The 12,337-nt window shown below is 41.7% G+C and overlaps 1 protein-coding gene across 1 annotated transcript in view; it reads right to left on the bottom strand.

The window, feature by feature from the left end:
• Positions 1–12,224, bottom strand: part of LOC135247564 (solute carrier family 35 member F3-like) — a 19,904-nt gene extending 7,680 nt beyond the window's left edge. Inside the window, exons 1-2 of the mRNA XM_064321149.1 lie at positions 11,962–12,224; positions 10,512–10,726 (exon numbers count right to left, since the gene is read on the bottom strand). Coding sequence (XP_064177219.1) covers positions 10,512–10,726; positions 11,962–12,059 — 313 coding nt within the window. The 5' untranslated portion in view covers positions 12,060–12,224. The remainder of the gene's footprint in view (positions 1–10,511; positions 10,727–11,961) is intronic.
• Between the last annotated feature and the right edge of the window lie 113 nt (positions 12,225–12,337).

Genomic DNA, 12,337 nt, shown 5'->3' with positions numbered 1-12,337 from the left:
ATCTACTCACCGACAGCCCACTCTGTCTGACACCAGACATTACAGATTACACCTGGTAATGCCTGGTCTCAGTAGATTACAGGTGCTCCTGTGTCATAGTCTAAATTTACTCATGCCAAAACTGAATACACTTTACCTGAATTAATTTATGCGGACAATCATTTTCCCCTGACCTAACCCAGTGTAAAGAAAAAAGAAAAACATTTTAAAATATACATTTAAAAGTATACTGCATATTTCCATTTCCCTTACAGCAGATGGCACTGTACGTCAACCTTAGAAAATGTATCACCCCAGAGTACCACAGTCCAGTTCTGTTTTCCTTGGGTCAATAGCCCATTGGAGAAAATACCACATAGGCATGTGCTTTAGAAATTGCTTCCATTGTTCAGATGTGGAGGCTCTCCTCGCTGTCCCTAATATGGGCTGAATTAAATGATGACAAGGAACGGTAAGTCATCACACCCCTACTTAGTCCTAAAAGTCCTAAACATTTTAATAAGGTCTGGAAAATGACAACACGCTGACAGAGTTATCAATTATCTTGAACACCTAAAGTTTCATTTAAATTGTGCCCTTAAAACCTGATCCTGGATCCGAATCCACATTGAAAGAGCTGATGCAGAAAGAGGCTTTAGAGTCTGCAACACTCATTGCATAATCTACAGCACAGATCTTAACAGGTCTTTGATTTGGAGGGATGGCACCTTTAAAGGAACTGTAAAGTCTCTGAACTAGTGGTACAGGAAAGTGGGAACCCTCGCTGATCAAGAACAAAGTTTCCTTCTGTTCTCTGTTGCTTTGCCATAAGTCCTCCATACTCTATGACTACGCACATTTATACTGTACATCTATTCTGACATTTATTCTACTACTTCTACTCCAAAATTAGATGTGCATGTACTCCAACATCAACAGTATACATTGTCTAACATTCATAACACACATACTCCAATATCTACTGTACACCTCCAATATCAATGGCATATCTACCGCTGAATCCACAGTACATCTAATCGAATATATCTATTCCAAGATCAATTGTGTATACACTCTAACATTTAAAGTTCATGTTCTACAGCACCGACTGAACTCCAGATGAAGCTACAGCTACAGCTCTGTACCCTGCTCCATGCTGAATCCTGAGCCCACACCGCTTGTGTGTGCTGTCAGTACCTGACAATCCTGTAAATTAAACTGCATGTTAAGCAGTTTCTTTTCAAATTATGTGACCAACACAGCACTACTCAGCAGTGTGCCAGTGTGAAGCTGGACATTCAGCGACAGTAGATGTGGAGTTCAGGATGAAAGCGCGTTCTCACCCCTGAGACACAGAGAGACAGAGCAGCTGTATCTCTCCCTCACACTATGGAGCCTCATTAGTGAGAACCTGTCATTTCTCACCCCCTCTCTCATTTTTTATCCATTCACCCTCAAATCCGGCAGGTGTGCGGACGAGGGCATCATTTATTGACCACAGGAAAACGCGGCACTCGTAATGTCTGGACTTTCCACACCAAACAATAGTTCCTCTGTCCTCTTTCCCCTGTGTGTTATCCACCATTACCCCCCGGTGGCATTCACCCTTACCAACCAGATGAGAAGCGACAGTGTAACTCAAATGTCCACTGTCGGCAGCATCAGCCTGCTTTCACACGCATGCTATTAAACCAGAGAGCCATCAATGCGAAACACTGAAGTCCCTTTCAGGTGTCAACAGATGTATGGATGTATGCATGTGCGTGAGCACATACGCAATATGGCCAAAATTATGTGGATGCCTGACATCCAACATCTCATCTCATTTTCTCCTATAACAACCTCCACTCTTCTGGGAAGGCTTTATATTAAATGTTGGAGCATTGCTGCTGGGATTTGCTTCCATTCAGCCGGAAGAGCATTAGTGAGTTTGGGCAGTGATTGGGCCATTAGGCCTGGCTCACAGTTGGTTTTCCAATTGATCCCAAAAGTGTTGGATGGGGTTGAGGTCAAGGCTCTGTGCAGGCCAGTCAGGTTCTTCCACGCCATTGTCAACAAAACCATTTCTACATGGACCTCACTGCCCGAGGGCATTGTCATGCTGAAGCAGGAAAGGGTCTTCCTTAAATTGTTGGGGAAGCACAGAATTGTCTAGAATGTGATTGTATGCTGTAGCATTGAGATTTGCCTTCACTGGAACTAAGGGGCCTAGCCCAAACCACAAAAAACAGCCCCAGATCAAGGGGTGCCCACATACTTTTGGTCATACAGTATATTTTCATATGGGCAGGTTTATACAGTCAGTGGCAACTTTATTAGGTACACCTGCTCATTAATGCAAACATCCTGATCCTCCAAACAATGAACAGTGAACTATAAAGCAGGAAAATATGATCAAAGGTGTTTACAGTAGTTGTTGGTTGACCAAACAATAGAACGGGCAAGACACGTGACCTAACTTGACTTTGCCCATTGTTGGATTGTTGGTGCCACACGTGGTGGTTTCAGCATCTCAGAAGCTGTCCTCCAGGGATTTTCACACACTACAGTCTCTAGAGTTTACAGAGAATGCTGCAATAGACAAATCACATCCAGGGAGTGGGAGTTCTGTGGGTGATCAGCCACTAACCCTGTTAACCTTGTTAATGAGAGAGATCAGAGGACAATCAGTATTATTATTATTAGACAAGCCAACAGAAAGACAACAATGCTCTAATAACAGCTGTTTACAACAATGGTGTGCAGAAGTCATGAAACAGACGAGCTACACCAGGGAAAGAACACGCTAGATGTGGTTACAGTGGGCTCGTGATCACCAAAACTGGACAATTAAAGACTGGTGGTCTGATGAATTTCAGCTGCAACATGCAGATGGTAGGGTCAAAATTTTGTGTAACCAGCATGAATTTGTGGATCCATCCTGCCTGTTAATTGGTACAGCCTGGTGGTGGTGATGTCACGGTGTAGGGAATGTTTTCCTGACACAAATTAGGTCCCTTAATACTAATTCAGCCTGGCAGCATTTCTATTAAAATAAAAGACACTTTCCGCAAAGTGACTCAAATTGAACAGTTTTCCTTCTCAGCACCATAGATTTATTACAGACTAACCAGATGGTCAGCTCAGACATTCCTTCTGCCTTCCCTTTTTTAACTACAGGAGCTTCTGGCTAGCAACAGGAGTTTCCAGTGCTCCTAGGCATCCACTGAAATGGTATTATACTTGGTTAACTGGTCACACACATGTATTTTCAACAAATGTCAATGAAAAGTAGTATACATAGCTGAGTATCTGGTAGCTCTGACATAATCTGTGTCAGCACTCACTATGAGAGAGGAATGCTGCCAGCCTCTCGCCCGCAGGGTGGGCACCGTGATGGGCAGAGAGCTGCTTTGTGCAGTCACTCCAGTCACAGTAAGGAGTCCAGGGCTGAGGGAGGAATCAACTCAACAGGAGAGCCCAGGATGACACTAGCTGACTGTATCATGCAGCTCTGTGAGAGGCCCTTCAGAGTGTCCCTGAGTGACCTGAACCAATCCTTACACTGAGAGTGGGGCAGCCAGCGACTTAGCTAGCTCCTCCTGATTGTTGTCCCATCCATAGTAACATGCATTTCCATGTGGGCGTGTCTGTGCGTGTGTATGCATTTGTGTGTACTGTACATGTACATTGGGATGTTTCCAGACAGGGCAGCAGAAAAGCCTGACTTTAATAACACGTAATTGCAGCTTATAATAGCAGCAGATATGAAGAATATGTTAAGGCATTATGCCGTAAGATTGTGTATATCTATGATCCACAGATTATGTATATACCATAAAGTGGAATTCAAAGACTGCTCACATCCCAGTGAATATTTTTGTGGTGAAAAGATGAAACGCCACCTAGGTGTTCTGGTGAAACCCAATTACATTTCAGCCATTTAGCAGATACTCTTATCCAGAGCCACTTAAACAACTTTTTAGAAAGGAATTTACATTGTATCCAGTTATACAGCTGGATATATACTGAAGCAATGCAGGTTAAGCACCTTGCTTAAGGCTACAACGGCAGTTTGGTACCAGGGAATCAAACCTGTGACCTTTAGGTTACAAGACCAACTCCTTACGCATTATGCTACACTGCCCTCACAATTGTGGCCAAGTTCATGAAGAAGTGCAGCCCAGCTCAGACTATGTAAGAATGAATTAAAAGTGCATCTCATCATTGTTAATGCATTAATCCTTCTTAACATCAACAGCTGTATTTTAAACATTTAAGCATAGTAGGTAGGTAGGCTACTGTTAAATTCTTTGGTTGAGGCAACAGTGGTCCAAGGTCACATTTGGCTTCTATAATCACACACACAACTGATAGGCTTCCTGGCAAACACTTGAGGCTACAGTGACATTGCAGCAAGGTTTATCCAACATTACAGAAACATAGTACTGGGGGCGTAATGCATTGGCTGGGATTTGGAGTAGGACTGATCTCTGCCACCTCAATAATTAATGTAGAAACAGGCAGAATAAGCCAGAGGAGGAGAAAAGAAGAGTCTGACCCATGTATCCAGCGCTGTGCGTCAAGATCGTCATTTCCTGTGCGAACAGAAGCGTAGCACACAGGTGAGGACCTGCTGACGCTCTGATGTTCCACTCAATATAAAAATGCAGCTGTGTGTGTGTGTGTGCTTGTGTGTATGTGAGAGAGAGAGAGAGAGAGAGAGAGAGAGAGAGAGAGATAAAATGCTTATTATGCCCTATTTCACTATTAAATTAATCCAGGGCAAAATTATCTTTAAGTATCATTAACCATCAGATCTGGAAGCTGCCATTACCAATATCCAAAAGGCCAGCTGGGCAGATCGTTTCTCATAAATGTCTCAGCCAAGCCAATGCTATTTTAACCCAGTAGGTGATGGGCTGTGAGAAAGAGAGAGTGAATGGGAAGAGGAGGCATGAGAGATTTTATCTTTAAAATGCTCTTCCTTTAATTTGCAAGTAATGCTCTTAAAAAGCTATAAGACAGAGGCCAGAATGAGAGAAAAATGGATGAATTGGCCATAGAGATTCTTCTTTGTTTTTAGTTTTTCATGCTATAACTGTATTTCAGCTTGCTATTTCATATATTGAACCTGGTTTATCATTTTGTTCATAGGCAGGTATGCATGCATGTTTTACTTTATCGTGCTAAGGAAACCTCCATGTGGGTTGTCTTGCTTAATGGTGTCTTTTTGGCCAGGACTGCCTTGAACAAGTCGAGCAATTTTTCAGCGGTACTTTCCACAGAATATAAATGATGAATAAAGAAATACATGTAGAGAGCCTTCTGATCATGCCAATAAAGCCAGTTGCACTGAGAGGAACTGAGAAGAAGTCAGAAGGACAGATGAGCCTGGTATTTGTTCTACAGTGCTTTGGTGGCCAAGGATAGCTCCCATTGTGCTGTTAAATTGAGTCTGAACCCACTGAAACATTGAATACTTGAGAAAAACAGAAAGACTGACTTTTTCGAAGTTCTATACTGAAGTGGTATAAATAAAAAGACCATTATTGTTAATATACAAAATAAATCTGTGATTAAAAAAAAAAAAAAACTGCAAGATAATAAATCCTTACTGAACATATTTTACACTGGAAGTTGTGAAGCTTTTATGAAGTGAGGCCTCCTTCATCGGCAGCACAGACTTCCTCATTTATTACCCAATTACTAAATCAGACTGGTGGATGCAAAAGAATGTCAAAGTTGCCGTTGGACACTAGCATTGCTATCAGAATTATGACCGCATCATTAACCCCCTGTCTGTTACAGAGTCTGTCAGAGTTTCCTATGACAAGCCAGTGCCACAAGGAACCATCCAAGCTCCAGCAGCAAGACTGACAAACATCCAGGCATTACTTAGAGTAAAAAAAAAAAAACTTCTGTTCTTCTGTTTCCAAGCGTGTTCTTGATTGTATGTAATCTCATTAAAAAAACATGTTTTCAACATACAAAAATGCCAAGTTACTCACACATACAAGTAATACACTGTCTATAACTCATTAATTCAAACTGGCAAAATCTGCCATTAAAAGTATTGATATCAAAATGACACCAAGTTACTATACTACAAACAATACAGGATATCTTGCCTAACCAAAATTAAATAAGCTGTATTCCAAAGCAATGCTATCCAATGTTTCCTCAATTGTGAGAAATTGAAAATCGCATATAGTACATAAAATCTGAAATAAATCTGTCTCTTTCCTATTATTTTGAAATGACTTCTTATGGAAATAAAGTAGACACCTTGATTGACTTAACACAGGAAATGTATGGTAACATGAAATGTGTGGAGTTGTGAACAATTGAGTTTGAATGACTATAGCCTAGGTGTATGTAAACTTCTGGCCTCAACTGTACAGCCATTATTCTAATTAGTCTGCATTCATGTTCTAGTATATTTCTCAATGTATACTTTGGCAAACCTTTACAAGGGTATTTCATGCCAATAAAGCATTTTGAATTTGAAAATGAGAAAGTGAGAAAAAGAAAGAGAGAAACATAGGGAAGAGAGAGACAGAGAACATCTGCATTGCAGGGAATCACTCTCCAATGTTTATCTGACCTTTGCTACCACTGTGCCCTGTTCACTCGGCAGGGGAACCAGCTAGAAGCATTGCTATGACTACGTGACCCCAAAATCTCAACCATTGATCCACACACCCTTTGAATGGGCTCAGGGGGGAATGGCCTGCTTTAATCCTTCACTGCTTTGTGCGTCGCGATGGAGCTGGCCAGGAAACTAGAGAAAATAAAATGCGCTGGTCGTTTCGGGTAGAAGCGTAGGGCTAGCTGGTGTCTGCCATGCATATAAAACCCTGCATTTACAGCATTAAAGAACGTGGGCGTAAGAGTTTATAACACTACTAGACAGCACAACGCTTATGTAAACTCTCATAAGCCGAAAGGAGAAATGTGTATGTGTGTGAGCGCATGCGTGTGGTACGTGTGTATGTGTTTGTGTGCATGCGCGTGTGAGTGTGTGTCTGTGTCCAACACTCCCATATTCTCCCATGTCACCCCACTGTTCCACACCCTTTACTGCCTCTCAGTAAAAGCTCACATCAGGTTTGTTTTGGTTTTGTACACCTCCACGCCATTGGTCAAACCTGCCACCTCTGGCCGCCGGACACTCCGATCCTTCAGAGGAGCCTGCAGAAGCTCCTCCCAGTCACAGCTCCTCTATGTCCTCGCAGGAATGACCTCTGTACCATCATCAGGACAAAAGAGCGGCTGCCCATCACCCACTTCAGACAACCCCTTGGCTCCCTCAATCCCATCTTCCCTCAAGCACTCTTATAATATGGAATGGACACAGCTGCTTGCTTCTCTCACAAAAGTTGTAGCAACCAATATGCGACCACTGTTGTGGAGTAGTTTAACAAAATCAGACTAGGTCAATTACATTTTTCAGCAGTTTTCTGGTAGTTCTAAACATTAGCTACATTACAATTTGTGTAGTAGCGAATTTCTTTTCAGTCGAGTTCAGGTCACCTATTTCCCAAACCCCTTTGACGAAAATACCAAATCCTCTCTCACTTTTCCCTCTAATCCTGATTGGTGAGATGTTCAACTGCCAATTGCCCAAATTGCTGGTTCTCTCCACTGAGCAAACACATTCACAGCATGTGCAAAAAGAAGGCCCGGCTGACACATACACAAGTCTGAGGAACATGAAAATAACTTTCAGCTAAGGTTTTGACAAAGTAGTTTTAACCACATTTTTTGAGTAATTGTAGCAGGAAACATTTCTCATTTCTCAACGAGTAATAGTGTAGTTTGTACTACTACGCTTTCCGTTTCCCCAACACTACTAATGTCACGTCATCTTTTATTACAGAATCATGTCAAGGAAAACAAGAGGATTAACACCAGTGGATTAATCGGTTTGGAAGAAAAAGGCAGGAGTTTCCCAACTTTAGTCAAAGGGAAATCTATGGGGCACTGGGTACTATATTGGTTGCAGCTACTTCAGGCTTATCCCACTTCTCAGTTCCTATGGTTGCTCTTTGGCAATTGTTTGAATGCAGGTGAACAAAACCACAGTGCACAAAAAACCAAAAGAGAAGTACTCTGGGTGATTCCATTGTTGTCTGAGGCACGTTTCCTGGGATGTTTGGATGGAACTGAGTGACCATCTTCCCGTCATATTAAAGAATTTCTTTCCTGTACAGAGGCATTTCTTTCATTATAACAATGTTAATGTGTCGGAAACTGAAAATAGTAGTACAGCAATACCCTGTACACCTTGTGTTGTGTGTTACTGCAGTAGTGATGGCTGCCTGTTGGCCCCAGAAATGGGAAAGTGGAATGGTTTGAAATGCAGGTATCTGTGTTAGGTCAGCTACACCATGTACACAAAGCTGATCTGTAGGCAGTTAATCTGAGTGTGCTGAGACATATCTTTTGGCTAATATTAATGATTGACTTAATTTTTTATTGGTGACTTTCTTTCCAGAGGAACAGCTTTATAACAACCAGCCTAAAGACTCATGCCAATATTTTACTTTGATTAATGTTACATACATTCTTGAATTACCTACTGTGTATATCTAGCAGTCATTGTGAAACATTCAAACATCCATCCATCCATTATGTATACCCACTTATCCTGGGCAGGGTGTGGGGGGTGCTGGAGGGGTGCTCAGCGTTTATGGGGCGAGAGGCAGGAACACACCCTGGACAGGCCGCCAATCTATCGCAGGGCACATATTTAAACAGACAACTTTAAATTCCTTGATGCAGAAGTGTGCCAATGATGAGAATACATAATTGCTAGTAGTCCCAGGTTCTTCAAACCACATCAGAGTATCATGTAAATGATGTAAATGGTAAGTCAAATATTAATATGATTTGTATATTAGAATTTGTATATTTTCAATACACAGAATACACTTTTAGCTCAAAAGGATCATCACTCTGTTAACTGTATATTGCGTACCAGCTTTCTGTGCAACATGCACTTAAGGCTATCCAGCAAACCAGACATCTGGACAAAGTTTGGACAAATGTCTGATTGTGTAGAGTAACGCAATATTATCATAACATAACATCATGAATAACTGTCCGTACTATTGGTTTAAATTATTTTCATCATAAACCAAGAAACAGAAATAAAAAGCGACTGAGGCCAATGCTCTTTCTGAAGATAATAGTTGTGCGGCTTTCTCTGTATCCAGCTCACCAGCCACACTATACTGTACATAAAAGGCATCTTGGATCAAAGCATCTGATAAGAAAATAAATATAGCAATGTAATGCATCTCTATTCCATTTCGTAAAAACACAACCCCTCTCCCCTCCACAGACATGCAGCTGAACTTAAGCTCGTTTTCGTCTCATTTCCAGTCGAGACCTTGCTTAGGTTTCATGGGTTTATATAATGCACTTCTCCTCAGATAATATGCCAAATTAAGTTTCCCCCTCACGCTACAGGGAGCACTAAAAACACCCAGGGGAACCACATTCATCGCAGCACGCACAAATAAATAAGGCTGCGCTCACATTCAAAAAACCAACCAGCAACCCAGGCCTGAGATTTCACCCTACACTTTCAGCACAACAATGGGCAGAAAGAGCGTTTCACAAGTACTTTCACAAAAACGTTTCGTGAGAACATTTTACATTCACAGAGCCTCTCACTCTGTGGTTACATGTTGAATCACTGTGGAGCCTGTCTAGCTGTTCGAAAGGCAGAAATCAGTAGTTTATAAACTCCACATTTTCCGTTGACATTTTAAGTAACCAGTGCACCTGTTACAGGCCCAGCATGCTTGTTATTTATATATAAATAATATATAAATAACCATACACATTGTTATTTTAACGCATTAAAAACATTTTGATTCAATATTTAATTAACATTTTAGAGTAAATCACTATTACAGAGGGGGGTGGGGTTAGATGAGGCCAGAATGTTACCAGCTTTTTCTGGTGACATCACCCTGGCTGACACGCATGATCTTCACTAATTTATGCGCATTTGCAAAACACATTTTGTTACATAGGCACAATTGCAAGGGCTGGGCTGACTCCTAATCTCCCTACATTCATATAAACATCTTCATTTGCAGGCTCTCAAACAAACACACATGCACACAAAGACAATCATGTACATACAATTCATCACACATGAACACACACACACAAATACACACAGAAATGCACCGTACCTGACCACAGTTAAGAGGGGAAATTCTAGTAAATCAAAACCTGTCACATTTTATCTCTGCAGAGGTACACCTGATGCTTTTGAGCCCAATTGTGGTGTTCTTGGGGCATCATAAAAAATGTCATTTCTTAAAAGCTGCTAAGACCTTTGTGCAGAATGAATTATAAACTGTACAAACTCCTCATGCTGGTGACACTCATGGTGCATTCACACCATTGAATCTCTTGCTGAGTTTCTTTTCAACTGTCTGTGCCAGACGCCACCAGACAGTATTTAGTGAAGACCATTATTTTCACAGGTTCCATTCACCACAGGTGGAAATCTATGTAGGGCCCCTCACCTTTGAAAGGCGCATTCCACGGCTGGTATCCGTAGTAGCCTGTTATTCTCAAGATTCTCTCCTCGATAGAGGCACTGTTTATGTCCTCCACCGAGCGGGATGACTTCAGCTCCTCCTTGATCGCTTCCTCCACGACCAGGTGCTTGAGCTGACGAAGCTGGGGGCTGATATCAGACAGCCGCCGCGGACTAACATCCGGTGACTTCCGCATGCCACTGAAAAGATAGGAAACGTCTGTCAAAGTCTGCTATGGGTCAAGGCTGTCAGTGGGACACAGGACACCATAGTCAGTTCTTACCACATTTGATGATGCACACATGCCATAATCACATATTAAATGGCACACACTACACTGAAATGAATTAAAGACATAGTGCACATAGGTGGATTGGGATACCAGGGTCATTGGTGAAAAAGTGAAAGGCGTTAAGATAACTGGCCTAGGTTCTATGACCGCCAGACTATTATTTATTACAGTGCCTCCCTGATACAACACACACACACACACACCAACACACACACACACACAGTGCCAACCGATTAAATAATATCTATTTTAACAGTTGTACTTACTGCCGAGCCGAAAGCGAACTGTTTCCTAATTTACACCGTAAGGGTATTATGTGAAGAGTAAAGACATGCTTGAGCTTAATCGGTTACACGTGAGTTCCGTCCATTAAATGTGAAAAAGCCAGAAAAGCGCACGGCTGATAATGTAGGATGAACTAGCGCCAGCTGCACACATTTCTCATTCACGCAAGGACTTGCCTTTGTTAATAACACAGCAATGTCACTCAAAATCTTATTTTGTGATACCAATATCAATGACCAGTTCAATCAATGTTTCAGTTTCGAAATTGATTGGGATGGCAGGTATGCCATCCCGCCAAGTTACGCCTTGGTTGTATACACGTTGCCTTCAGTTTCTGGCTGCAAAGACCAGTGCGTACTGCGTAGGTGCAAGTGCTTTTAAGGCGCTGGATACTCAGACAAGGAGGGTCTTTTGTTTCTACTAGTATTTATTCTCATTTGCACTTTGATTTTCTGTAGCCAATTTAGTTACCAGAAAAAAAGAAAAAAAAAGAAACGAAAACTCATATCTCACATAGGCAACTTGAAATTGCGTATCTTTGGATTCAACATAGATCCAAATGAGCACCTTGCTGAAGCCAAGGGAAAAATTCAGCCTAATCTCTAAAATGGATTAGAACCAATAACAGTTGACAATGCTGCGCTTCCCATGATTCTGTACTGTAATTACTGGAGAGACGCTGTGCTAACACAAAACGTGTTCCTTTTCGACAGCAAAAGTCAATAAGCTAATAATATGTAAATAGCCAAAAATCATTTACATATAAAAATGTAGCATTCTCTACCGATTGATAAATGAGCGTTTTCATTAAAAGTAATGCAAAAACCTTAACGTTAGATAGTTCAACTTTTTTCTTACTTGGGAATAAAAGAAGTCGGCGGAGCCAGGTAACACATGCAGTCGCTCCGGGTGCGTCCAATTCGGTCCCAAATCGCCCCCTTTGCACCTCCATACATGGTACGCACACACACAGCGGTAGACTGAGCCCGCTACAGTACATGCACGGCTCCAACGAGGTGGATAACATGAAGAAACAACAAATGGCTTTCGTCTTCCCACTTTCCCACAGAAATACACCCAACACTTGCTTGTTTCAGAACACACACTGTGCGACTGGTCTGAATCCCTTCATAGACCTGTACTAAACCGGGGTCTCTTTATCCGCAGTACAGGTGACATCTACTGGCAGCAATTTATATTGAAATGTATAATTCCGGCGTATTACAGTAGGTAT

This window comes from Anguilla rostrata, chromosome 2 (assembly GCF_018555375.3).
Source record: "Anguilla rostrata isolate EN2019 chromosome 2, ASM1855537v3, whole genome shotgun sequence".
Classification (NCBI taxonomy): Eukaryota; Metazoa; Chordata; class Actinopteri; order Anguilliformes; family Anguillidae; genus Anguilla; species Anguilla rostrata.
Note: the sequence above shows the minus strand (reverse complement) of the source record. Positions and strands in the feature narration are given on the sequence as shown.